This window comes from Carassius gibelio, chromosome B10 (genome assembly GCF_023724105.1).
Source record: "Carassius gibelio isolate Cgi1373 ecotype wild population from Czech Republic chromosome B10, carGib1.2-hapl.c, whole genome shotgun sequence".
In the NCBI taxonomy this organism is placed as follows: domain Eukaryota; kingdom Metazoa; phylum Chordata; class Actinopteri; order Cypriniformes; family Cyprinidae; genus Carassius; species Carassius gibelio.
The window spans coordinates 18824423-18852409 of record NC_068405.1 but is presented as its reverse complement, the minus strand read 5'-3'; the positions used below and the strand labels follow the sequence as shown (position 1 = coordinate 18852409).

General features: G+C 36.8%; 3 protein-coding genes across 3 annotated transcripts; all 3 read right to left on the bottom strand.

The window, feature by feature from the left end:
- Positions 1–8906: 8906 nt before the first annotated feature.
- On the bottom strand, positions 8907–10194 carry LOC127966114 (olfactory receptor 10A2-like). The gene is made up of 2 exons (XM_052566950.1): positions 10098–10194; positions 8907–9953 (listed from the first exon to the last, which is right to left on the bottom strand). The coding sequence occupies exon 2, from the start codon at positions 9882–9884 to the stop codon at positions 8907–8909; it is 978 nt and encodes a 325-aa protein (XP_052422910.1). The 5' UTR covers positions 9885–9953; positions 10098–10194.
- A 4614-nt stretch (positions 10195–14808) lies between these two features.
- Positions 14809–15878, bottom strand: LOC127966504 (olfactory receptor 10A2-like). Its single transcript, XM_052567526.1, has one exon. The coding sequence runs from the start codon at positions 15813–15815 to the stop codon at positions 14850–14852; it is 966 nt and encodes a 321-aa protein (XP_052423486.1). The 5' UTR covers positions 15816–15878; the 3' UTR covers positions 14809–14849.
- A 10049-nt stretch (positions 15879–25927) lies between these two features.
- Positions 25928–27693, bottom strand: LOC127966503 (trophoblast glycoprotein-like). Its single transcript, XM_052567524.1, has one exon. It carries the CDS (start codon positions 27390–27392, stop codon positions 26367–26369), a length of 1026 nt encoding a protein of 341 aa, XP_052423484.1. The 5' UTR covers positions 27393–27693; the 3' UTR covers positions 25928–26366.
- Between the last annotated feature and the right edge of the window lie 294 nt (positions 27694–27987).

The window sequence follows — 27987 nt, the reverse complement described above, 5'->3', positions numbered from 1 at the left end:
TATTAAATTATCCATGTTCTAAAAAACAAATCACAGTCTGTCTCTTGTTTAACACAACTGATTTAAAACAACTTATTTCATATAGTTAGTCTTCACCCACACCCTCTACATCCCATCCCAATTACCTAATATCCTATCCTTAACCTAATTATTCTCATTCCTGCTTATTTACAAAGCTGCAAGTATCTTGTTGAAAGCAGCAGGTCGCCTGCCTGAAACTCATCTGACACGAGGAAGCATACACTTAAAATAAAAGATTTGTAGTCTAGCTACAGTCTAGCGTAGCTTGTGTGGCACATGTAACTTGCTGTGAATGAACCCAGACGAGCATCTTACAGGTCCTCTCAGTCCTGTACAGAACATGGCAAACCTAAAATTCATTTCAAAGCTTTCACAGTTTTCTTATTTCAGAATCATTCATTATTATTACACTTAACGTTTATCTACAATATTCATTGATTAGACTTAATGTACACCTACCAAATCTTACCTTTACCTCACCTTTTGCATATACACTGTGCAGAATTGAGAGGCAAGCTGATTTTCTGATCATATTTTTTGGTAAAATTTACCGATTCCAAACCAAACCAATCTCAACTATGAATTTTGCATTTAATCTTTTATAAGTGATATATAATCTTTTTTTGGCTTGTTTTTTCTGTAAAATAAAATCTGCATAATAATTATGCATACCTGGATTTAAGGCGTTTTTCACTTCCAAGTTCCAGCCTCCTCCTTTTCTAATGCATAATTGATAAACGTTCACTTACCTTACTCCACTGTACAATTAAGTTATTAGACAAAATACTTGGTCATCAAACACGTTATTATACTTTTAAACATTTATAACTTCGTGTATATTAACATCACACACACACACACACACACACACAAAACTAACCAGCACCATGCTGAGAGGTTTAGACGGCTCGACTGGCTGTTTGCACGTTCAATTTTAAAAAAGACGAAAAAACCCTCGCTGTGTAACAGTACACGACCCACTGTCTCACTGGTAAGTAAATACTGGTAAGCCTCGGTACATTTTTTTAAAATCATTTTTCCTTGCTGCTCCATCAACTCCTCCTGACAGGACAGTTAAATATATAGGTTAACTCTGGCCACTTCTTCATATCGTCTAACATTACCCACGGTAACACGATGGATGGGACAATTTGAGACCATTTTGATCGTCGTAAGACGTTTTCATCGTGCTCCCAATTTATAACATAACGTTCTTTGTCATTTCGCCACAGTTATAGCTAGCTATAAACAATCTTACAACTACTAAACTAGTAACCGGACGTGCCGTATCGGTTTAGCGGAAGTCGGATGACAAAATGCGGAAATGCGAAGTATTAAAAGTGGGCGGGGCGGAATAAGGTGAATAGCAGAGCACTGAGAGGCTGAGCACAGACATTCATTCACTGATCAGAGCGAGAGCGTTGCGAAAAGTCACAAAAGAAGTGTGTTTTTGGTTGCCAGGGCAAGACAACCCTGCACAGATTACCAAAAAAAAAAAAAAAAACAGCATTAAGGGACCAGTGGATGGAGTTTATTTTTACAGAGCATCAATGGAGTTGTGCAAGTGTTTTTGTTTGTTCCCTGCATTTCGAAGATGCTTGTTTTACAAACAAGGCCCAGTTTGACGATGGTGTAAGAGCCATATAGAGATTAGTTAATCTAAAATAATAATTTAGTAAAATTAATAAGAAAATATTTTATTAAAATTCATAAGATATATTTTGGTTTAAAATGCATGCTTAGTAATGTGTAGATCTGTTAACATTTAACTATTTTGAGCTTCCAGTCAGATCGCACTACGTCACAATGCAAGGGATTTGATGTGTTTAGTTTTAGTTTTGAAGTTAGAGACGTTGGAAGCAACACAGTTTTTTGACCGTGCGTACCAAATCAGGGTATCTTCCGTCCATTCCAAATCCGTTTCAAATTAAAAAGCAGAAAACGAAAAACTCAAGAGGATTCAAGTGAGAGAACATGAATTAAATAACGAGAAATGGAAAAATGGCTCGTTTATTCGTTATTCCATCTAGGTTAACAAACGGAAAATTAGTTTTTGACTTGATTTCTCATTTTGTCATTTTGGGTTTAAAAAACGGCTTATGGCTTCAATATTTCATTCGCACTTGTGGGCGGAGCTGAAACGCTCCTTTCATCTGATTGGTCGGATCGCTCCGCCTTCAACTCGGGCTCCTCAGTCTTTCAGAATAAGAGTCATACAAGAGCAATATCTGAAACCAGATGTAGACACATAATTCGCGTTGTTGCGACTTGCAAGTCACGCCTTTAAATTATTTCTAGGTTATAGTATTGGATGAATATTGTCCCACTGTAAATACAGTGCAAATAGTTCTGTCTCCTGGGATAAAAGTGAAGTGGAAATAAAAATCAATAATAGACTGAACATTTCCATGATAATATGTCTGTAACATTTACCACTCTCATCTTTTAAGTCAAAAGGCATTAGGTAGGTGTGTGTGACATTAATAATTAATTGTGGAAATTAATATAGTTAAATTTATTAAATAAATTAGAATTATTAGTTTTATTACAGACAAAATTGAATGATGTTTCTCTTTTAGTCTTCTTTGTTGGCCTTGACAACGACTAAAATTTTATTGTTTCACCAAATTCAGCTCAGATCTTCAGACTCGTTTGACTCGTTGCTGTAACTGGTCAGACTTTTTCCTTCTCAAAAAATCCTAGTGACTTTCATTATCTGAGCGATGAAGGTCTTACACTTAAGGTCCACTAGAGGGGGAGACAGGATTTCTGTTTATGTAAGTTTAAATGACAGATAAATACATTAATTTAATGTGTAACACAGGTTCTTCAATGATAGATGGGGTGGTAGGGGGGTATACCTTAGCTCAATGATAGCTGTATAATATAAAACAACATTAACTACTGCAGCTGGTACCAAATAAAAATGATTAAGTTTTGTAAAAACTGCAAGTCAAATGTACTTGCACAAATGACTTGCTGTTACATAATACCCCATATGCGTTGTTGGGGACGTTTTCGTCCACTAGGGGGTAAAGTTGAGTCTTATTTTGGCCACAACTTTCTCTGTGTTGCAGCTGATGGAATGATTGGTGACAAATCTTATTTTGACACTTATTTTGGGAAAATGCTTGAAATTTTTCAAAAACTCAACAGTATACTGTGGGTAAATACACTACCCTTTTGTTATGTTTGGGATGAAAACACCCACTAAAATAAAATGCTGTAAAAATGTCTCAGATAAAGTTTTTGCATAAATCTATTAATCACCCTCAGTCCTGATCAAAACTACCAAATGTTTAAAAAGAAAATCCAAGATTTTAACTCTTTAATTACCAAGTTCATAAATTATGTCACTGATTTGGGAAGAAAAAACACACACAAGATGACATATTTTCAATATAAAAGTAATTGTGGACTGGATATTTTTTTTTACCTTTTATGACAGTCTTGGGCATGTCAAAGATTAGTAACTGTAGATTAAATTTGATGTATTGTTAGTTTTGTGCAGCATTATATTTTAATTTTTTCTCCCTCATTTATTGTTGGTGGCTGTTTTTGTCCCATTGACTTCCATTATAACGACATTTTTTGATTGCAAAGCCATGACACCATATAATCATGCACTCTTGATTGTGAGGTAACATTTGTTATTTTTACAGTTGATCACTAGGTGGGACCATTAACCCTTTAGGCCTGTGCAAAAAAAGGCTTAGTTTCTGGCCTGTATATAGAGTTATATGGAGTTTAACAGCAAATTATAGTGTGTGTGTGTGTGTTTGAGAGAGAGAGAGAGAGAGTGTGGGAGAGACCTTTGTTTACTTACCTTGATGTATCTGAAGAAATCCAAATATGCACCTCTCTGAAAAGTCTCTCTCTCTCTCTCTCTCTCTCTCTCTCTCTCTCTCTCTCTCTCTCTCTCCTACACACATACACAGCAAAATCCCCAGTGTTAATTTAACACTCTGAGTGTGGATTATATAAACACTGAAGCAGTGTTAAAAGTAACACTGAAGCAGAGTCGAAGTTAATGAGATAATTAAGAAGTTAATTGAGTTATGATTGACCATTATTGAAGACACCTGATGTTAACAAGCAGAATCACCAACCGAGAAAAATCACAATTTGTGTGTCACCATTATAGTGGTCAGTGTTTGCTTTAGTTGGTACTTTGACCCTTCAGTTATTAACTTTAGATTTTGTGTGGCTGTGGCAACTGAGTTATACCATACAGACAGACCACAGCAAAGGCAATCTTATGGTATTGATTGTGATTTGGACTAATTGTCATGGATTGACCTGAATGCCTGAGTTCAGGTTTCTTTACTGTGTACATAAATAAGATGGATAAAAAAGTGATCCAGCATTTTTGCCATAATATGACATGTTTTTAAAACTTAGTTCTACATAAAGAAAGAGTTCTTTAGTTTAGACACACAGACATCAGGAATCAGCGTGAGCATCACAACAACGGTGACCATCAAAAAAAGCATGTTGTAGCCAATAAAAACTCATCCATGGCTCCCATCATGCATTGCGGCCTGAATAAATTATGAGCTGATCTGTCTTTTTAACTTTTTATTCTAACTATATTTTATTTTTGCTGTTTTTATGTGAATTTTTAGTATCTAGTTTTGTGATGTTCAGAGTAGATCTGTTTATCTGGATATGCTGTTTGTCACCGTTGTTGAGATTCATATGCTGATTCTTGTTATTTGTGTGTGCCTAAAATTAAAACTCTTTAATAAAAAAAAAAAAATCTCAATCACAGAATCACAAGAGATGCCTACAAAATGTATAGAAAATACAGACTCTTTCATTGTGTAATCAAAGCTGTTACAATCAATAATGATCCATAAGAAGAGAAGAGACTGTAAAAGAGTTCAGTGATTAAGGTCAAGCAACAATTACATTAAAACATAATCATCAACACCCAGTGATTTTTGCTCTTGGCTTGACACACAAACTTTTAATTTAAAAATTCACAAGCCAAGATCCCAACTAAAGCAAACACTGACCACTATAATGGTGACACACAAATTGTGATTTTCTTGTTTGGTGATTCTGCTTGTTAACATCAGGTGTCTTCAATAATGCTCAATCATAACTCAATTAACTTCTTAATTATCTCATTAACTTCGACTCTGCTTCAGTGTTACTTTTAACACTGCTTCAGTGTTTATATAATCCACACTCAGAGTGTTAAATTAACACTGGGGATTTTGCTGTGTACACACAATATAATTTGCTGTTATACTCCACATAACTCTATATACAAGTCAGAAACTAAGCTTTTTTTTTTTTGCACAGGCCTATCTAAAGGGTTGATGGTCCCACCTAGTGATCAACTGTAAAAAATAACAAATTTTACCTCTTCCCAACAGGGAAAACCACAAACAATCAAGAATGCATGATTATGTTTCATGGCTTTGCAATCAAAAATGTAATTATAATGGAAGTCAGTGAAAAAAAAACATCCACCAACAATAAATTAGGTGAAAACTTTTTTATCTAATGCTTATAGCAGTTTAATTGAGTGAATGTTTTCATCCCGAACATAACGAAAGGGTAGTGAATTTGAACAATGCACAAGGGATGCATAATAATTTTTATTTGGCACCAGCCGCAATTAATGTTGACAGCTAGCAGGAGTGTGGTGGGGTGCGAGGTCTGTTTTGACCAATGGATGGAGACCTCAAGGCAGTGGCCTTAATGCTTATCTGAAGATTTGTCTTTATAGATTACAGTTTACATTGTACTTACTGAAGTACACCTCTGCATGCAGACACCCAACTGTACAAATGCATTTATAGATTTAAAACCCAGTCCTGAACCGGGAGAACCATGTTCTGCAGAGTTCAATTCCAACACACTTGCTTGGACATTGCTACTGATCCTGAAGACCTTGCTTAGCTTAGGTGTGTTTATTTGGGGTAGCTAAACTTTGTAGGACACTGGCCATCCAAGAGGAGGACTGAGAGTCCTGACATTAGCATTTACATTCAGTGAATGTGATTTATCAACACTGAGTACATCTTACAATGTACAGCTCATGAAAAATAAAAGTTCTAGATGGACAAACATTAAATGCATAAACCAGTGTGAATAAAAAATATATTAAAATACATTTGGAGGTAGGTTGAAAAAGCCAGAATGGGAAGTTTTAAGTACAGCTTGAAGTGTGAAGTTTATTCTTGTACACAGATATGGCATATTCATGGTAGTACACATGAAATTAATGTATTTATTTGCCATTTTACGTAAATAGAAATCCTGTCTCCCCCTCTAGTGGACATTAAGTGTAAGACCTTCATTGCTTAGATAATGAAAGTCACTAGGATTTTTTGAGAAGGAAATTTGGTGAAACATTCAAATTTTAGTCGTTGTCAATTACTCTCATAATAAATGATAATAATGTTCAAATATATGTTGGCTTTCTCAAGGCCAACAAAGAAGACTAAAAGAAAAACCATTCAATTTAGTATGTAATAAAACGAATATTACTAATATATTTCATAAATTTAATTATAGTAATTTTCCCAATTAATTATTAATGTCACACACACACCTACCTATTGCCTTTTGACTTAAAAGATGAGAGTGGTAAATGTTACAGACATATTATCATGGAACTGTTCAGTCTATTATTGATTTTTATTTCCTCTTCACTTTTATCCAAGGAGACAAAACTATTTGCACTGTATTTACAGTGGGACAATATTCATACAATACTATAACCTAGAAATAATTTAAAGGCGTGACTTGCAAGTCACAGCAGCACGAATTATGTGCGCAGCAACATCTGACTCAAATTAACTGTTAATTAACAGTGAGCGGTGGTTTCAGACACTACTCTTATAAGACTCTTATTCTGAAAGAATGTAAGATTGAGTTGAAGGCGGAGCGATCCGACCAATCAGATGAAAGGAGCGTTTCAGCTCCGCCCACAAGTGCGAATGAAATATTGAAGCCATAAGCCGTTTTTTAAACCCAAAACGACAAAATGAGAAATCAAGTCAAAAACTCATTTTCCGTTTGTTAACCTAGATGGAATAACGAATAAACGAGCCATTTTTCCATTTCTCGTTATTGAATTCATGTTCTCTCACTTGAATCCTCTTGAGTTTTTCGTTTTCTGTTTTTTAATTTGAAACGGATTTGGAATGGACGGAAGATACCCTGATTGTACCATGTAACATTTTTAATTTTTTTTTGTTTTGGAAGTAAACATTTAAAATGAAGATCGTGGTTTGCTCGTGTTTCAAATACTGTTTATAATTTGACTGACTTCAAAAAGTGGTACAGAAGAATTAGAAGTGAATAGGTGCCACAACCGTTTCGTTTATTTCTTAAGGATGATGCAATCCCAACGAAAAAGGGTCACGATCGTATGTTGGAACCGCAGGCGGTGAGTAAAACTGCTTCAAATATCTCTGCCTCCTTGTTAGTGCGTCCGCCTCCCATGCCAGAGACCCGGGTTCGAGCCCCGCTCGGAGCGAGTTGTTGCTGCTGCTGCTCTCGTTCAGTTTCAGCCTCGGGTTCTGATTCTGGATCATAAATAAACGCTGAATCTAACTGTTAGCCATGGTTTGTTTTGGATGATGGTTTTTTTTCCTCACGGTAATGTCACAACTTCCAAACGTTCTCAACGCAAAAGCCTACTGGCGCTCGTGATTCTTTAGCTCCGCCTACACGTCACGCCTCCAGTCGGTCGTGTTTTTCTGGAAAAAATCGGTACAGACTATCTTTCTCTTATGAATATAATAAAACTAAAGACTTTTTGGAGTTATGAAGGATGCAGTTCTACTCTATAGGTACTCAAGATTAACAGGATATTGAGTGAAAATGAGCATTTACAGGTAGCGGAGAGTGCAAGTAGTTTCGTTTATTTTTTCTTGTCTTCACCACCTGGCTACTGTTCTAAAATGTTGAGAGATTCAAACAAAAAGTTATAAATAAATAGAACAAAAAAATTTAATAAAATAAAGACTGCAAGTGATGTCGCTATCGGAAGCACAGGTGTCTGAGAGTGCAAGTCTGAGAATGCAAGTAGCGATTGCAAGTGACATTGTAATTTAGTTTATTTTTTTCTTGTCTTCACCACCTGGCTACTGTTGTAAAATTTTTAAAGATTCCAACAAAAAGTTATCAATAAATAGAAAAAAAATAAAAATAAAAAAAGACTGCAAGTGACATCGCTAGCGGAAGCACAAGTGCCTGAGAGTGCAAGTCTGAGAATGCAAGTCTGCAGCCAGACCCTTCTCCATACTTTTAGATATGCTGTTATTTGTAAATGCTACTGCTTAGCTTTTGACATACGATTTTATCCTGGTTAAAACTTTAATAAAGTAGAATACATGATTGCGTTGTAGCATTTTAGTAAACAGTTAGAAGTGTCTGCCAGCAAGTATTGCTCGTTATCTAAACAGTCACTTTTTACTTAATGAATGTGGTATTAATGGTGTAATTAATTTCCTTAGTGACACTATTTAGTCTGTTTATTTTTGTTTAGATTTTTGTAACAACCATAAAAAGGTAGGTGGCATTATGAAAAATGGGCAAAATCATATATTTAAAAACCTCAAATGTAAAGATAAAAGCTTTAAAATATTTCTAGAACAGCCCACTGATTTATTTTAAGATATAAAATAAATAAATTAAATCCAATAATAAATAATTATTTATTTATATAAGAGCTAACAAAAGTTGTCTGAATACAGTATAGAAATTACGCACAATACATGTGTTCTTTATGACTAAATCCTGCAAGCTGAACAAAGTTAACAGCAGATTTACATTTATTATTGAAAAGAGCTTTTTCAAATGACCACAAGATAATACAGGAAGCAACACAGAAAGCCTCCAGAATAAGAGTATAAATAATCTCAATGTTGTACATTAATGTGTATTTTTAGAGGATGAACAGACAGTCTCTGGGTTACCAATGAATGAATCCTGCTTCGAATCTCTTTAGTTTTCAGTGAGTAGAGGATGGGATTGATGCAGGGCGTGAGAAGGGATGACAGAGACAAGCACACTGTTCTTACGTTTGGGTTTATAATAATTCCAAAAAGTCCAAGATTGAAGATGATTACAATAGGAATGAAGAAAAGGGTCACTAATATGAGGTGCTCTGAGCATGTGGCCAGCGCCTTATAACGGCTCTGATTATTTTTCATTCTGAACACAGCGGTCAGAATACCCATGTAGGTAAAGAAAATAAAAATCAAAGGTCCAGCATTGGTTATTATAGTTAAAGCAGTTGCAAAATTCCACTGGGATGTTGTATCGCTACAAGCGATTCTTAAAACAGGAGCATAATCACAAAAATAGCTGTTGACCTTGAGAGAGCCACAAAAGGACAGAGATGGAATGGATGCAACAGGATACAGAATTATAACAATACAAAAGAACCAAGCTGCACAGACTATATAAACCATTCTGGTGTTTGTATTTATATTGTCTTGTCTTAGAGGGAAACAGATTGCAATGAACCTGTCATAAGAGAGAATACATAAGGATAATGGTTCGAGTGTTAAAAAAACATAATAAGTGTACATTTGCACAAGGCACAGTTTGAATGGCACAAAATTGTCTTGAACAATGTAAGTTTTGATCATGCCAGGCACAAGAGAGGTACTGAGTACAATATCAACCAAAGCCAGATTACCAACAGCCATGAACTTTGGGACATGAAGACGGTGGTCATAGAAAATGATGGTGATCAGAAAGACATTGCACATGACTGTGATCACATAAAGCAGAGTGAGGAACATGACATAGATATTACTGTAAGGCATTGAACTCAGTGCAACAATGTAAAATCCTACAGGCTGAATGATGGAGTTGCTGGTGTTTTGCATGGCTGTCCTTTTTTACGACTTGGCTTCCTTGCAGTGTGCCCTACTCTTAGTGGGCGAGAAACCAAATACCTGTGAGAAACAGTCATAAACAGTCTTTGCTATACAAATTACTTACATATCATTTGAGAACATAAGCCTTTATGACATTCAACCAGAAATCTACAAAATCTATGAAAATCTACAATTGACATGTCACAATTATTGTATACTTACATGCAACAATGATGCTGTAGTTTGTGGATAATGCAGATGCTGTTGTCTACCTTGCGATTTTTGCCTCTTCTTCACTGTCCAAGGTTACTGTGAACACTGAATGTGAAATTAAGAACATTTTGGGAAATATATAGGTCAATCCCCCCCCCCCCAAAGATGTCATTAAAAAGAAAAGTATACAGTATCTAAATAGCCTTTAGAGAAAAGATATTCATAAACACATATTACTTAATAAATGTGAGATTAATTAAGGTGTAACTAATTGCTTCATGTGTCTCTAATTAGTCAGTTTATTTTTGTAACAACAGCAAACCCCCCCCAGAGGGATCACGAAAAGCTTTGTAGAACAACACAAATTCATATATTAAATAAATTATATATATAATAAATAATTATTTATATATAAGACACTATCCTTCAGAAGTTTGGGATAAGTAAAGGCTAATATATATATTACATTATATTCATAAAAAGTTGATTTCACTAATTCCATTCAAAAAGTGAAACTTGTATATTATATTCATTCATTACACACAGACTGATATATTACAAATGTTTATTTCTTTTAATTTCGATGATTATAATTGACAATGGAGGAAAATCCCAAATTCAGTAGCTCAGAAAAATAGAATATTGTGAAAAGATTCAATATTGAAGACACCTGGTGCCAAACTCTAATAAGCTAATTACCTTAATGAGAGACAATTTAAAGGCCTGCAAAGGCCTTTAAATGGTCTCTCAGTCTAGTTCTGAAGGCTACACAATCATGGGGAAGACTGCTGATTTGACAGTTGTCCAAAAGACGACCACTGACACCTTGCACAAGGAGGGCAAGACACAACAGGTCATTGCAAAATAGTCTGGCTGTTCACAGAGCTCTGTGTCCAAGCACATTAATAGATAGGCAAAGGGAAGGAAAAGATGTGGTAGAAAAAAGTGTACAAGCAATAGGGATAACTGCACCCTGGAGAGAATTGGGAAACAAAAACCATTCAAAAATGTGGGGGAGATTCAAAAAGAGTGGACTGCAGCTGGAGTCAGTGCTTCAAGAACCACTATGCACAAACGTATGCAAGTTCATTATATTTTTATGTTCATAACCCACTATTTAAATGCTTAAGAAAACTTATAATTAGCTTTGATTACAGAATCAGGGCTTCATACATCTCAATCAAAGTTTCCACTGTATGAGTGATTTGGGCTGTCCAGAGGCTTTTGGATTCACCTGATGTCTTAATTGTCTTGACACAGCTTTTGCAGATAAGCTAATGCTTCCAATCTGCCACTGGTCAGACAAACCATAAGACCATTGTTTGGACTTGAAAAAATGTTGACATCTCATTGGACACCTACTGTGCAGGATCCAATGGACCGTAGAGGAGACACAGTGCAACACAACAAATTTTTGTCCTCAAAAAGTATCATAATACTCTCAGAACTTAAATGAGAGGTCCCAGTCATTAAGAGGAGGACGATCTGGAATTTAAAAGGTCAACAAAGATGTATTGAGGATACAATGGAAAAGGGAAGGTCACATAAACTGACAGAGAAGGCATTAGAAGAGAGATTGCAGAGGTGCATTGCACTGAGAAGAAGAACATTAGGAATTCTGACAAGCAAAAGAAAGGAGTTAGAATCAATGATGAGTGATGCTCAAAATTTACACCGGGTGAAAAATATGATGGAAAATGATTTTGCAACATCACTAAATGAGTTTAACCGTCTCAACAACGAAGTTGCAAATCTTTTGACTGAGGATGAAAAAACAGCTGATCAAGACATCTGGTTTGAACCTAAAATGGCAGCAATTAAAGGATTTATGAAAAAGTCCATTGTTTGGACTTGAAAAAATGTTGACATCTCATTGGACACCTACTGTGCAGGATCCAATGGACCGTAGAGGAGACACAGTGAAACAATAATTTTTTGTCCTCAGAGCAAGTTAATTTCGCTCCCAAAACTCAAAAAGTATCATAATACTCTCAGAACTTAAATGAGAGGTCCCAGTCATTAAGAGGAGGACGATCTGGAATTTAAAAGGTCAACTGAAGTCACCATATATTTAGTTTTTATGTGTTCATTAACAATGATCAATTTCATCAGATCAAGATGAGCTCATCTCCTATAACGATTAGTGAAATATTAAGAGATGGATGTAGGGATATATGGCGAGATTAAAATCAGATAAGAATATTAATGAGATTTTGCACCAGATGAATCAAGTGCATCAATGTCAACCACCTGGATTTAGCTTTGAAGCTTTTGTAAAGTAATAATTTACAAAACCAATAAGTCATACAGAATGATCTTTTTTGAAGATGTTTTCATTGAGGGGTGGGTTTATAAGTAGATAGAAAATACAGTTTGTACAGTTTAAAAATCATTATGCCTTTATGGAAGGTCTCCGTAAAACATGGAAACCCAACGTGTATGTGTGTGTGTTTTTGCACATGCGTGTGTATACAATTATATAATGGAGTGTCAAAATCCCACTTAATTTTTTTTCCCCCTTCACACTTGAGTCTGTAGCAAAACTTCCACGTTTAGTATTACGGTAAACCTGCTTTTGCAGTTAATGAAGGGGTCAGGAGTTTAAGGTTTCATAACTTGTGCAGCCATGTCATTTCATTAATACGGACAGGAAACGCAAGTAAAAAGGGAAGTGTCAGGATCCTGCCCTGACAGCCCTGTCCATCTTGTCTCTGTTCCATGTTTCTTTGTTTGTTTTGTGTCTAAGCACATGGTTCTGTCTTTGTTTGTGTCTGCCACGTGCTCCCCTTGTCCCACCTCCTTGTTACCCCTGTTCACGCCCCCTTGTTTAGCCCTTGTCTGCTTGATTGTTTTCACCTGATCCTCATGTGTACTTTCCTATATATTGGGGTTTCTTTCCTTGTGTCTCTGCTGGTTCGTTTTTGGTGTTTACCCATCTCTTGGCCTAGAATTTATCCCTTTGAGCTTGATAATTATTTTGATCTCTTATCTAGTTGTTTATATCCTTTTTGGTCTTTAGCTTTGTCTAGTTTAAAAGAAAAGGAAGTCTTTTTGTTTATTCTAATCTAGTTTTGTTTCTCATTCGATTTAAACTTTCATTTATTCTTGCTTAAGTGATTCCAGTTTTGGATTGAGTTTTGTTCTTACTCTTGGATTATAGCTTTGGTTTTCTTTTGCTTTGTTCTAATTTTGTCTTCAATTGTCTGTGTCGTTTTGAGTCTTGTTTTTGTGTATTGTCCTGTCTTGGCCCCACTCGGATTTCCTGACCACTGTACCCCACTGCCTGGAAGCAGCTCACCTCTCTCACGTGTCAAGTCTCTGGTCTTGTGAGTCTCTACCTTGCGACTAGTCTGGTGACGTTGCAGTTTCACTTGAAGCTACGAGTTTCCTGTGTCTACCTGGCCCTTCCTCTGGAGCTGCCTACTCTGTGCTTGGGCCTGTGGTCAGTGGTCATCCCTCCTGCCCGTATTGTTGTCTGCCCAGCCCATCTGTTTGAACTGTTTCACTGCAAATTCCCCAGCTGTTCCAGTCTTTGTCTTGTTAATAAAATACCCTTGTCTGCTCATTCTGCATTTGGGTCCCATTTCTTGCAGATCCCTGACAGGAAGTGTAGTTACAACTGTCATCCTCTAGACTGCAGTGTTATAAAAGATAATTGCAATGGGCTGAAGTGCTTCTTATGTCCAAAGCCACTGCATTTATATAGTCAGTTAAGTCTTTTCTAGATATACCATATTTATGTTTTTATATTAGATTGTGGTCTTAAGTATTTATTCACTTTCCAGACAAATAGTCATTTTTGATTCTAATTTTATTATTTGTGTTTTGCCTCAGAGAATAGCGATTCCTGTTGGAAACCTCTGTTACATCATGTTAATTGTGTAAATGATAGCTGGCTTTAAAGACATGTACAGTAAACATAAGGTCTCTAAATTGACATTATGGCGTACCCTCTAGCAGCAACTCAGCTACCAGCTGGTCCAGCTTTTGGTGGCCAAAGTTATTAGAACATTTTCACCAACTAAAAATGATCTGCCTTGAATGACATGAAGAAACAGAACAAAGTGAAACCGACTAAATCCAGAAGAACTGTGGCAACACCTCCAAGAAACCTACCTGCAAAGCTACAGTACTGTTAAAAATTTCAAGCACTTGTGTAAAAATGCTGTAAAATGAGGATTCTGTCAAAAATAATGTCATACATTTTCTTTATCAGTGAAAAATTAACTAACTTCTATTAACTAAATTAAATCAACATTTGGTGCTATACCACCCTTAGCCCCTAACGCAGTTTTTGCCCTCGTTTTTCATGTAGCTCGCCAGGTAGGCCTCTTGAAGCATCTTGGAGACGTCACCACAGTTCTTCTAGATCTAGTCTGTCTCAATTTGTTCTGTTTTTTCATGATGAGATCAGATCCCTGTTTGGAGCACTGGCTGTTGTCACACTCCTTGTGCTAACAAAAATCTCACTTGATTATTAAACTGGATTATGATTATAATTATTGATTATTGCAAATAATACATACATACAAATATATATATATATATATATATATATATATATAATTTTAGTCTGTTAGTTTATACTGGATAACTGCAGAGCAAATTAAATTAGGAGATTTTATTGAAAACTAATGCTTTTTAATATGAACACAGTATAATACCATCACAAGGAGCATTATCGAACGCCTCACAGATAATATTATAAATAATTTCAGCACTTTACACTTGAACCACTGTACATTACTGAACAATTGTACATTAATGTGATGTTTTTAGAGGATGAACAGACAGTCTCTGGGTTAACAAAGAATGAATCCTGCTTCGAATCTCTTTAGTTTTCAGTGAGTAGAGGATGGGATTCACACAGGGTGTGATGAGGGATGAGACAGACAAGCACACCAGACCTACAGTGGGGTTCCAAATAACTCCAAAAAATGTAAAACTGAAGATGATTACAATAGGAATGAAGAAAAGGGTCACTAATATGAGGTGCTCTGAGCATGTGGCCAGCGCCTTATAACGGCTCTGATTATTTTTCATTCTGAACACAGCGGTCAGAATACCCATGTAGGTCAAGAAAATAAAAATCAAAGGTCCAGCATTGAATATTATAGTTAAAACAGTTGCAAAATTCCACTGGGATGTCGTATCGCTACAAGCAAGTACTAAAACAGGAGCATAATCACAAAAATAGCTGTTGACCTTAAGAGAGCCACAAAAGGACAGAGATGGGATGGATGCAACAGCATAGAGAACTATAACAATACAAAAGAACCAAACTGCACTGATTATATAAGCCATTTTGGTGTTTGTGTTAATAGACTCTTGTCTTAAAGGGAAACAGATTGCAATGAACCTGTCATAAGAGAGAATACATAAGGAAAATGTTTCAAGGGATAAAAAAGTATAGTAAGTGTACATTTGCACAAGGCACAGTTTAAATGGCACAAAATTGTCCAGAACAATGTAAGTTTTGATCATGCCAGGCACAAGAGAGGTACTGAGAACAATATCAACTAAAGAAAGATTTCCAACAGCCATGAACTTTGGGACATGAAGACGGTGGTCATAGAAAACGATGGTGATCAGAAAGACATTGCACATGACTGTTATCACATAAAGCAGAGTGAGGAACATGACATAGATATTACTGTAAGGCATTGAACTCAAGCCAACAATGTAAAATCCTACAGGCTGAATGATGGAGTTGCTGGTGTTTTGCATGGCTGTCCTTTTTCTCGGACCCAGCTTCTTTGCAGCGTTCTTTGCTCTTAGTCGGCGAGAAACCAAATACCTGTGAGAAACAGTCATAAACAGTCTTTGCTATACAAATTACCTTTAACAACTGTATTATTTTAGGTCATAAGCCCTTATGAATTTCAACCAGAAATATACCAGTGAAAATCTATATTTAACATATTACATTGATTGTTAATTGAATATTAACACATACATGGAAGCGTGTTCTAGAGGTTTGTGAACAAAGAACCACCGTTTTTGTTTCTGCTTCACAGTTTTGGATCACTTTAAATCCTGAATGTGAACTTGAGAAGATTTTGGGCAATATATTGGCCAATATTTCCTCTAGAGGTGTCATTAAAATGGAAAGAACCTCTTGTACTATATCTAATAGTCTTGAGAGAAAAGACATTCATTAGAGATTTTTACTTCATTAATTTGAGATTAATGATGGTATAACTAATTGCCTTAAGTGTCACTAATTAGTTTGTTTATTTTTGTTTTCATTTTTGTAATGAAAAAAAAAACAAAGGATAATGCAAAGGTGGCATTATGAACTAAATAACACTCAAAGTGTGAAAATCATGTAACAAAAATATTACTTAAAATTACACTACTGTACTACAGTGAAGTGTGAACACAAGGTATACTTGATTGACTGAGGTATTAAATTCTGTAATATCGCTAAAAATAATTTATCTTTTTACAGATATTAAGCTGTTTCTGTTCTTTTGAAGTTAATTACTATGGCTCCTTTTCTCTTAAAGGGGGGGTGAAATTCTCATGTTCACTCAATATCCTGTTAATCTTGAGTACCTAAAGAGTAGTACTGCATCCTTCATATCTCCAAAAAGTCTTTAGTTTTATTATATTCATAAGAGAAAGATAGTATGTGCCGATTTTTTTCGGAAAAACACGAGCGGCTGGAGGCGTGACGTGTGGGCAGAGCTAAAGAATCACGAGCGCCAGTAGGCTTTTGCGTTGACAGCGTCTGGAAGCTGTGACATTACCGTGAGGACAAAACCATCCAAAACAAACTATGGCTAACAGTCAGATTCAGCGTATATTTATGATCCATAATCAGATCCCGAGGCTGAAATTGAACAAGAGCAGCAGCAGCAACGACTACATCAGGACGTCTCTATGTAGTATGTATTGAAACTGTATATATTTCCTTAGCGGTTTTGGAAAATGACTAAGTTCCACTTTATGTCGTCTTTTTTTTTTTTTTTTAAGGCGTACATGTGGGAAGTGCAGTTTGATGACAACATCGCATGTTGTTTACTTGATGCCGATAGCTAAGTTAACAACACAGAGATATTTGAAGCAGTTTTACTCACCGCATGCGGTTCCAACACACGATCGTGACCCTTTTTCGTTGTGACTGCATCATCCTTAAGAAATAAACGATACGCAAATCCGGCGTCAAACTGGGCCTTGTTTGTAAAACAAGCATCTTCGAAATGCAGGGAACAAACACAAACACTTGCACAACTCCGTTGATGCTCTATAAAAATAAACTCCATCCACTGGTCCCTTAATGCTGTTTTTTTTTGGTAATCTGTGCAGGGTTGTCTTGCCCTGGCAACCAAAAACACACTCCTTTTATATAAAAGAAGGCCTCATATAAGGAAATTCCGCTCCATCTAACGTCACACAGAGCCATACTCGAAAAAAACTTTCCGAAACTTGTGACAAACCGGAAGGAGTATTTTTGGAACAAAAATACTCCTTCAAACGTACAACTTAATTTTTGAAACTTTGTCCATGTTTAACATGGGAATCCAACTCTTTAACAGTATAAAAAACTCAGTATGCATGAAATAGCATTTCACCCCCCCTTTAACTTTACACACAAAACAGGATGCACAAAGAATGCAGAACTTTATATTGCAAAAACAAACACTTCTTTCAAAACCATTTGAAATCTTATAAAAATAGACACAAACACCAAATGGCCAAACTACAAACAGATATGATATAATGTTAAACACTACTATATTTTGCTTCGTCAGTGTTCAGTGGAGTTTGCCATAGCACTCATATGTTCATGTATGTGCAAAAATAAACTTTACAGTTGTCAATCTGGATTGATTCAGGACTGAACTTACTTAATGTCACCCTTGGCTTGTTAAAGTTGCTTTTCAGCTGAATATGAATTTGTTGCTATACTGCTTTGAAATTATCTTTATTGAATAAACTGTTATATAAATACAATTGATTTGACATGACTTGGTTGTGCACGTCATGGTTGTGCATCACATGCACTGGACATTGACCCTTGTATTCACATAAAACCCAAAGTATACTTTGATGTTTTTCCATACTATGGAAGTCAATGGCTACCGTCTACTGGCCACCAACATTCCTCCAAATATCTTCTCTCGTGTTCAGCAGAGTAAAGAAACTCATATAGGTTTGGAACAAATAGGGTGAGTAAATGTCGACAGAATTGTAATTTTTGGGTGAACTGTCCTTTCAATTAGATTTGATAACACCTAATCAGGATTTAATTCACTTGAATCAAAGTTTCCACTGTACTAGTGATTTGGGCTGACCAGAGACTCTTAGATTTACCAATTGTCTTAATTAAATTTTGAGTTGACACATCTTCTCCTGTTGAGCTAATGTTTTCAATCTGACATTGGTCAGACAAGTAGTTAACAGAATGACCACTGTTTGGACTCAGAAATGTAAAGTTTAGAACAAAACACAGCTATCTCTTTGTAAATGGACAACTGTATACATACTGTATAGTCTCTTAAGGGAAAACACAGTCTCAAAAACAACCTAATGACTCCCTGAACAACATAATTCTCTCTTAATTAGGACAACATTTATAAAGTGACTAATTTGTCTGTCTTATTTAAGCAGCTCTGAGACACAAACAAATCAAGTCTGGTCTGTGTGAAGGATTTCTGCTCTAATTAACCCCTGGCTGCTCTCATCTCATGAGGTTCAGGGTTAATGACCTTAGTGGAGACACAATGTAAACACAACATTGTTCGTCCTCAGAGCAAGTTAGCTGATCTCCCCAAACTCAGAATACAAAATAATACTATCAGAACTTAAAAGAGAGATAGAGCCCAGATCAGGATGTGAATGCCTCTGATTGGTCATTGCATTCATAAGCTCAACACAATCATGTGTGATTGGTTATAATGCACAGCGCTGTAAAAGCATGCATGTCTCTGGCTCTGCACTCTGCACTGCTCTTTTTCTTTTTTTATAGTTTACATGACAAAGTGTGCATTCCACCCATAATTGTTTGTTGAGATCCGTTTCCAAATTATGGGGGCTGGGGGGTGGGAGTTAACACGGAGGCACTGGCTCCCCGATCTCCCTAACTCACCCCATTACAGCCCCTGATGAAAAGGAGCAAATAACACTCAAAATGGGAATTTTTTTTAGAATTTTTTTACATGGTCAATTAGGTTACTATATATATATATATATATATATATATATATATATTTTTTTTTTAATTCTTTTGCACAATCTACCTCTCCTTCTACCCCTTCCACCCTGTTATCCACTCTTTCCACTACACCAATTCACCTATCTACTAATCTCTTCTCCCTTTCCTTCTTCTCTCCTCTTTTCTCACATCTCCCTCTCTGCTCACCTTTTTCTACCTGTTCTACTCTTCTTCTTCTCTCTCATTACACCCCTTTCTCTACCTACTCCACCACCTTATAGACTAGAAAGACCAGAAAAGGTCAGTACCTTCTCGTCCAAAGGAGAGATCCACATCCATCTAGTACTCAGCTGATGCCAGTTCAGCCTTGCAGGGACAGACGAAATCTAAGACCCCTCTAAGATTCAACCCTTCTACCCATACTGTAACACCAAGAACCACTTCCTTAATGCGTGTCCCTAGTTCAAGATACTGACCACAGAGCAAATAGCACTGTTGGAAATGTGGGCAATCTCATACTTCAGACAATTGTACTCTAAACTTTAAAGAGTTGCACCTGACCACCTTGCATGTTGCAGTCTTACAGATCCAAAAGAGTGTGCTGTTGGTCAACGTAACTACCCTTCAGGCCTATCTAGACCCATCCAAGAGATCTCAAAAGGTAATGCTCAGAGCATAGCATTGTTTTGTCTCAGCCTGTAGAACACACTCTACACACTGTCCATTAGGATGTAGTCAATCTGCATGGAACCACTCTTTCCCTTCACGTGTCACCCTTGCACAGACCATGCAAGAAATAGCTGTTTCCTTATGCTTTCACCACAGATAACCTGAGACTTTCCAAGAATTTCTATCCTGCGTCCACTCTTCAGCGCAAGTATGAGCATCTTAGGTCCTTGCTTACCCTTGATTGACTGAGCCTAATATATATGGCTTATTGGGTCTGACATGCCTCACCGGCTTAATCCTGTTCAGCCAGTGTGTATGGGACTGCAAATGGACCGATTGGCATCTGTACCAGACTTGGTTGCACCCTCCAAGATCCCACTGGGTTCAGTCAAAGCACCCTTTCCACCCCACATTGTCTCCACATAACCACAACCACACAAAGTAATGAGCTATTCAAGAATGCAGAACGCCTCTGGCAAATTGATACCCTGCCCTATGTAAATGAGAAGAAAGCCACTTGCCAAGTAAGACCAGTATGCCTTCTCTCTTCTCCAGACACATACCCCCAGAGTAGAAATCAGTGAAGTTATGTGATACGCCACTCCCTTGCTCATACGGCCCAGTGCTCAACTTCTTAAAACCGCTAAAGAATCAGTGAAGGCGAACCTTCGAAGCACTGAGCATAAACTTTATTAAAGACCTTAGGTCTTATTGTTCTGAAATGAAGAAACTGCAAGAAGCTAGCTATATGGTAAAGATATCAACATAAGAAGCTGAGCAATCCTTGGAGTCACGCATAACAACAAGGACAGAATTGTTCTTATTCATACCAAGGCAAAACTTTAAATGACATCCTCCTGCCTGGGACTGTTCTTAGTCCATCTTTACTTGGTGTCTTGCTGAGGTTCCATGGACATCCTGTAGCCATCAGTGGAGATGTGAAGGGTATGTTCCACTAGGTTCACCTCTTGCCAAGTGATAAGCCTATTGTATGCTTTCTGTGGAGAGACATGTAGAGGACAGAACAGCATAAGATCTACAAATGTCAAGTCTTACCATTAGGCACAATGTGAAGCTCTTGCTGTGCCATATATGCACTGCAATAAATTGCTCAGAACCACACACAAGTGGACCCAGCACTGGTGAGAATGGTCAAAATTTCCTTTTATCTAGACAACTGTCTCCGTAGCCTTAAAACTGTTGCTGAAGCTAGAGCATTAGTAGACAGCCTATGACAATTTTTGCTCACCAATGGGCCAGCAACAGACCTGAGGTTATTCAGCATCTCCCCTCTTGCCTGAAGCAAGAACACAGAATATAGAGCTCTGGCTATCACAGAAGAGTACTGACCTCCTGGAAGGTACACTTGGGCTACGGTGGAAGTGTCTCACAGACTCGTTATGCTACAAACCTAGCCAATCTGGATGCCTTAAACCTACTCTGCATAATGTCTACAGACATTTGGCATCTCAGTATGATCCCCTGGGTTATCTAATTCCACTTACTATACCCGAGTCAAAGTGCTGGTCCAGGATTTGTGGAAGAACAATCTAGGGTGGGATAACCCAGTCACATCTGACAGGCTGTTAATCAGATGGCAAGACTGGCAACAAGAGCTCCAAAGTTTGAATCAGATCGCAATCCCAAGGTGCTACACTCCATTTGAAGGGCCAGCGTAAATCCTCAATCAGGATTTACCTATATTCTGTGACACATCTGACATGGTCTAATGATCAGTGGCCTACATTTCCACAGAAAACAATGAAGGACATGTACAGTACATGTCTCATTTGTGTTACCTGTTCACAAGTGGCAAATGTCGAATTTGATTATGTTAAGGTTTCCTGATTCTAATATTGAGCATATGCATCGTTCTTGCAATCTGCTTGTCATTTTACTAATCGACACGCAATTCAATCGTGTATGTTAATTAATATATTACTGATATATTAACCACTGTTTTCTTTGTATCTCTTCTGTTTATTATAGACCACATGCGTGACGTAACATATACAAACCTCCTTTGATTAAACCAGTTAAACTGGGATTCCCTCTCCTGTTTCTCTTACTGTAAACTAACACCACAGGTGTGTCTGCATCACACCTGAACCCACTGAGAGACCCAACGCTCGTATAATTATTATTATTTAGCTTATTCCTTCTTGCTCTTTGTATACTTTCCCTTTTATTATTACTCTAAAGCATTTGTGAGAAATGTGTAAATGATTAGGAAAACTGCATTTCCTGTGTTCAGTGTATGATTAAATGAATAGTTATCAGTTTAGGGCCAGTCAAAAATACATCATGTTCATTTGATAGCATGACGAATTACAGTTTCGTTTGTTGTTTTTGGACAAATTGTATGTAAATGTATGTGATGTGTGTAAAACATTTTTCAGATATTTTAAAGTATTGGTTGGTTTTATAAACAAAGTAATCAGATCACTGGTGTTAACTGTTTTGAGAACCTGAGTTTGGAGACACGTTTCAAATCGACTGTGAAAAGCTGTAAATGAAATTAATTTGGGACGCCTGAAGGCACTGTTTCATCTGAGAATCATAATGCAAATGAACAAATAGTGCTGCTGTAGTAAAACACATCACCAGACATCTGTCTTAATTTGGATAGTAAAAAAAAAAAAGTGTGTATGTTTTGTTTTTCACCTTCATAAGGAACTGTATGATTGGCTTTTGATAACACATAATCAGGACTTCATTCATTTTAATCAAAGCTTCTGCTCTATAAGGGATTTGGGCTGCCCATACTGAGGTTATATTAGATTGACCAATGTCTTAATTTGAGGTGTTTAGAGTGGACACAGCTTCTCCAGATGAGCTAATGTTTCCAATCTGCCACTGGTCACCAGAATGACCGTTGTTTGGACTTAGATGGACACCTAATACTGTACAAAGAACCTAGAATCCAATAACAAAAAACCCACTCATAAACAACCTAATGACTCCCCGGAAAACCTAACTGTCTCTAAATAAAGGCAACACTGACAAACTGACTAATTTGTCTGTCTTTATAAGGCAATTCTGAGACAGAAGCAATCAGGGTCTAGTCTGTGAATGATTACTGCTCTCATCTCATGAGGGTTAGGGTTAATGACTTTAGAGGAGGACATAATGTAAACCCAACAATGCTTGTCCTCACAGCGAGTTAAATTATCACTCCAAACTCAAATAGACATGAAAGATAGAGCTCCTAGTCATTAATAAGAAAATGTATTTGATTTGTATGATCAGGAAATTATGAGGTCAGCTGAGGTTAACAATTTTCATCAGATAGAGATAAGCTTTTCTCCTATAACGATTATTTAAAATATTGAGAGTAGACTGCAGTGATGTATGGTGAGATAAAATTCAGATGTGAATAATAATGAGATGTTGCATCTGCTTGCTTGATTTTGCTTTGATAGAAGCTCCAGTTAGACAGCAGCTGACATCTGCCTTCAATGTCTTTCAGAATCTTCAAACATAATATTCTTTGATAGCTGCTTTTGCCTCATCTATAATCCACATTTCCCTTTATAAAAGAAAAACACTTGTGTTTTGTCATTTTCTCACTAACTGAGATTCATAAGTCATTCTAATTAAGATTTTAATGAGTCTCAATTAGACTGATGAAAACAATCGTTTTAAAATAATGAGTCTGTATCATCACAATCCCGAATGCACAGACATCGCAATAATTAGTAAGTACTTAAGGGAGATCATGCTAATAATATGACTCTTTTTTTTTTTTTCTTTGGAGAAGTACCAGATTGTTTTTAACCATTTAAATCACTGCATTTACTGTAAATAAAAACACTACTTATTATAAAATCCATTTATTCATGTCATACATTTATTAAAGAGAGAGAAATTATAATATACTGGGATAGTTTTGTGCCAATAACACATAAGATCAAAGACTTCTGAAAAACTTCTGAAATCTATTAAAAACAGGTCTAGTTGCTTGGCTGGCAGTATGCTAATATGTTCCTGGTGTGTAAAAGATAATATAGAATCGTAATGGCTGGTTGTCCCAGCACTATAGAGAATGAGTTGGCACAAGACCAGAGGAGCACAAAAGACTATGGCTGGCCATTATGAGAGAAGATAGCCTATTTCGATGGGTTTCATTCATAATCCCTTCCTCTTTTTCTTTTTTTTTGCTGTGGTCGGCATAAATATTTGACCGTTTCTTCAATTTTAGAAAGGCAGTGAACTGGACAAAGTCATTTTGAATTTCAATCAGGCTTACAGGAGCAATAGACTCTAAGTCAGAGGCCTAATTCTTTACACACGGATATTGACCAACTCTGAGACACTGAGAGACTGGGGTCTGGAGTAGGTCATACGATTTATATGTTCATGTATGTGAGAAACAGAAAAAAATCTTTGCCTTTTTGAGGAGCTGAATATAAGAAATGAAAGATGCTGAGGCAGAAGGTATTCTTTCCTTTCATCTAAGGCCTGAACTGATGCCATCAGCACATATGGACACCTGCAGCTTTCTTGGCCAGCATCAGCATCACTAGTTCTGCGATATTTTGAGAAACCTCAAAACTCTATATCAAGTATGAATTCTGAAAATAATGAAATGTTACCCCTGAAGGCGCAGGGACATAAACAATATAAAATAAGGGAAATAGGTTTGCACAGGACATTCTTTTTCTTTTCAGTACCTACAGGATTTGTATCGGGGGTTGTGCTGCTGCCCAACTTACCTTGTGTTTAAAATCAAATACCCAATCATAAGGAACCTAGTAATTAAACCTGGACAAATGAAGCAGATTCGGGGGCGAGACTCAGGATTTATAGGACATCAGCTTGCCCTCTTATAGTAATGACCCTGATGGGATTAATCCCAGCTCTGCTATAATTATGTCACAGATTTATCTTCAGTCGTGCCTCTGTTCTTTTATTAGCAGCAAATTGTCTCCAACTATCATCAGTATTGGGAAGAGATATCCTCTTAGTAGTTTTTTAAAAAAAGAAATAGACTGAGAGGAAAAACTGAGTGTACACAAACTCTATTTGAAAGTTTTCAATGATATCCTTCTAACTGTAAGAAACTGCCAGTTGCTTCACTGAAATCAAATGATGCCTTAAAATGTGTTTGTATGGGAAATAACTGATTTGCTCTCAACCTGGATTGCTTCATTCTGTTGCCTTTATTTGATATTTTCAATAACGAAATCCAGAATATTTGTTTAAAAACAAAAAGAAGGACAACTAGAATTAAAAAGAAATTGGAACCATAAATAACAAAACACAAAAAGAGTAGTCAATAAGGACATCTTGAATTTTTTTGAGGATGCAAGTCATTTATTTATAAAATTGTATTATGTCACTGCTCTATATTGTAATATCTGGGCTGCATAACAGTCATTCAAAATATACAAACAGTTGATGAAGTTTAGAATTGCACATATTTGTACAGTCAAATCTCCACAAACAAAGGTCTAGATTCAAACATTACCCCAAAAAAATAAAATAAAAGAAAAAACTCACTCTCTCAACTCCAGACCAAGAGAGTATTGGCACCATATACAAGGTTATATAAGGTAAAAAAAGAGCAAAATTCAAGCAGTCCTCCAGGTAGTGCATGTAATATTTGTGCATATACATTCACACTAATGCACTTAAAGATTTTAAAATAATGTGACGGAAGCTGATCATTTACCTATTTCATTAAATGCATTAAGCATTATAAGGTAAGTTATTGTATATTTTTGCTTACATTTTCCCAGATTTTAATTAGGCCTTCTGGACTGTTTGATGCAATAATTTAATGCATTGAGGAAAGCAAGGAGTGTTACATATATCCTGCACTTTCCTACATTATTTGGAATTGTTATTTATGTATTAGTATTATTTTTTTAAACTGATAAATGTATATACAGCTACCACTGTTTTCTTTCCATAGCATCTAATACAAATTAATACTTAAAGTGATGAAATTGTTTAATGAACCTTCTTTTCTTTGCTTTATAGATGCAGTTTCCAACTGAAATATGAATTTCTGGCAAAGGATTTTTTTTTCAAAATAGCCAATAGGCTTCCATTTACATCACAGTTTGGAACATGAGTTGTTACCTTCTATTGCTTGCAATGAGATCTGAAATACCTGGAGAACGCTATCCATTAGCATTCCCATTCAACTCAATTGCTGTTCCCAGAGAGGTTGGAGATGCATTCCCATTACATTTTTTTTAAGACAAAAAAATAAAAAATAAAACCCACACCCATGATTGCAAAATGGGTTACTGAAATTCCATATTCATTCTCCCAAAACTTAAAGTTATTAAGTGTATTTCTGCTGAAAGTTTATTTTGTGATCTTTTAAGAGTTTGCTTGTCTTAAAGCTAACATACATGGACTTAAGAGCCACAAACTCCAGTTTCGTTGTCATAGCGTTTCATCAAACAGTTCAGAGAGATGAGGTCAGCAGGTTCCGATTAAACGGCAACGTTTGCTAACCTGGGATCGGAGTCCTGTTCATATCTGTAATGATACACCTCCATTTGATCCCGGCAGGCCTCTCTAATGTTATTGAGCCACCTCTTGATGCCTCTTCTGTTCAAATATAACACCATGAGGAACACAACTCCAATGAGGGCCAACACAATGCCGAGAAGCACATAAGACCGGGCATCCAAGTTTTGGCACTCCATATCCCTCTTTTCTAGATCCTTTACGAATGTATTCTTCTTCTTTTCTGGTTGCGCGCATTTCAGACTAGTTACGTCTGCACATTGGGAGCTGTTCTTCAGCCAATCATAAAACTCCTTCACTTTGTCACATTTACAGTCGAACGGGTTGTGTGATAAGTAAATTTGTATTCCCTCGAATTCGTTTAGTTTTGCTAAACTGTGCTTATCCAATGTCGCAATTGAATTATTCGTGAGTATTAAAGTGGTTAAATTGAGGTTGCCAAGCCAAGAAAGAGGAATAACCTTCAAACAATTTCCAGACAGGTCCAATTTCTGGAGATTACACAAACTGTCCGTGGACGGAGCGACTTGCCACGCGCCCAAAGTCATTAAGTTGTTACTGAGGTTAAGATGACGTAGCCGTTCCAAGCCATTAAAAGCTTCAGAGCACACAACCCTTAAACGGTTGTGACTTAAATCTAAGGAAACAAGTCGTGGGAGTCCACAAAACGCACAACTTTGGATCACCTGGATGTTGTTGTCCTGCAGTGACAGCGCGCGCAAGTCCATGTCGGTCCCATTGGCTGAAAACGCTCTCTCGGTTAAAACCGAGATGTTATATCTGTATAAAGTTAGTTTATGGGTGCTTCTGGGCACTTTGAGAGGTAGCATAATCTCTTCACAGCTCACCAACCCGTCATAACGCATGAAGTTATCGTGACATTTATGAGCTTCAGCGGACAAAACAAACAAACACATCAGCCCCGCGCTAAAATGATATCGCTTTACAGTGTGAGATAAAACACGAAGTGGTTTTCTGTTCATTTCCATTTTAATCTGAAGCGAATGTTATTCCAAAGGTTTAATTGCAGCATATGTTCTCTTCATAGTTCGCATTCACTTCGCTTCGGGAATCCGCTTGAGCCATCAAGGAAAGCAGTCCGTGTGGCCAGAGAGTGAGCGTTCAGTCCGACAGCATTTTCTCTCTCTGCAGCTCCCCTGACGACGCCTTCACTACAAATGCGATCTAGTGCTGTCTAGCAGCATCCCTGAGGTGAGCAAAAACCTCGCCCACTTTGCTCAGCGAGAGAGAGATACAAAGAGCCATGTTGTTTTGCAGTTAGGACAGTGGACACTGAATGAACCTCATTCCAGAACAGTGTTGAAAGCATTTTAGAAACTTTAATCGGGGAGACGTAGCCTACATGATATGTGGGAGAATAAAACATGCTGCCTGCAAATCTGTTTAACAGGGATGTAATTCTGCTGTCTCAAAATTTTACTCATAAAAGTCAAACTAGGCTACCTAAATATTTGGGAGAAATATCCAAATCTAATTGTAGTCTAAGGCCTATACTGTATAAAAGTTTGTAATGAAATGTGTAACTAATATTGTTGCCTGATATTAATAAACTTCTATACCAAT

What these genes read in the sequence shown, in the direction of transcription:
- LOC127966114 (XM_052566950.1), bottom strand. Translation starts at nt 9,884, where the DNA reads ATGCAAAACACCAGCAACTCCATCATTCAGCCTGTAGGATTTTACATT.
- LOC127966504 (XM_052567526.1), bottom strand. Translation starts at nt 15,815, where the DNA reads ATGCAAAACACCAGCAACTCCATCATTCAGCCTGTAGGATTTTACATT.
- LOC127966503 (XM_052567524.1), bottom strand. Translation starts at nt 27,392, where the DNA reads ATGGAAATGAACAGAAAACCACTTCGTGTTTTATCTCACACTGTAAAG.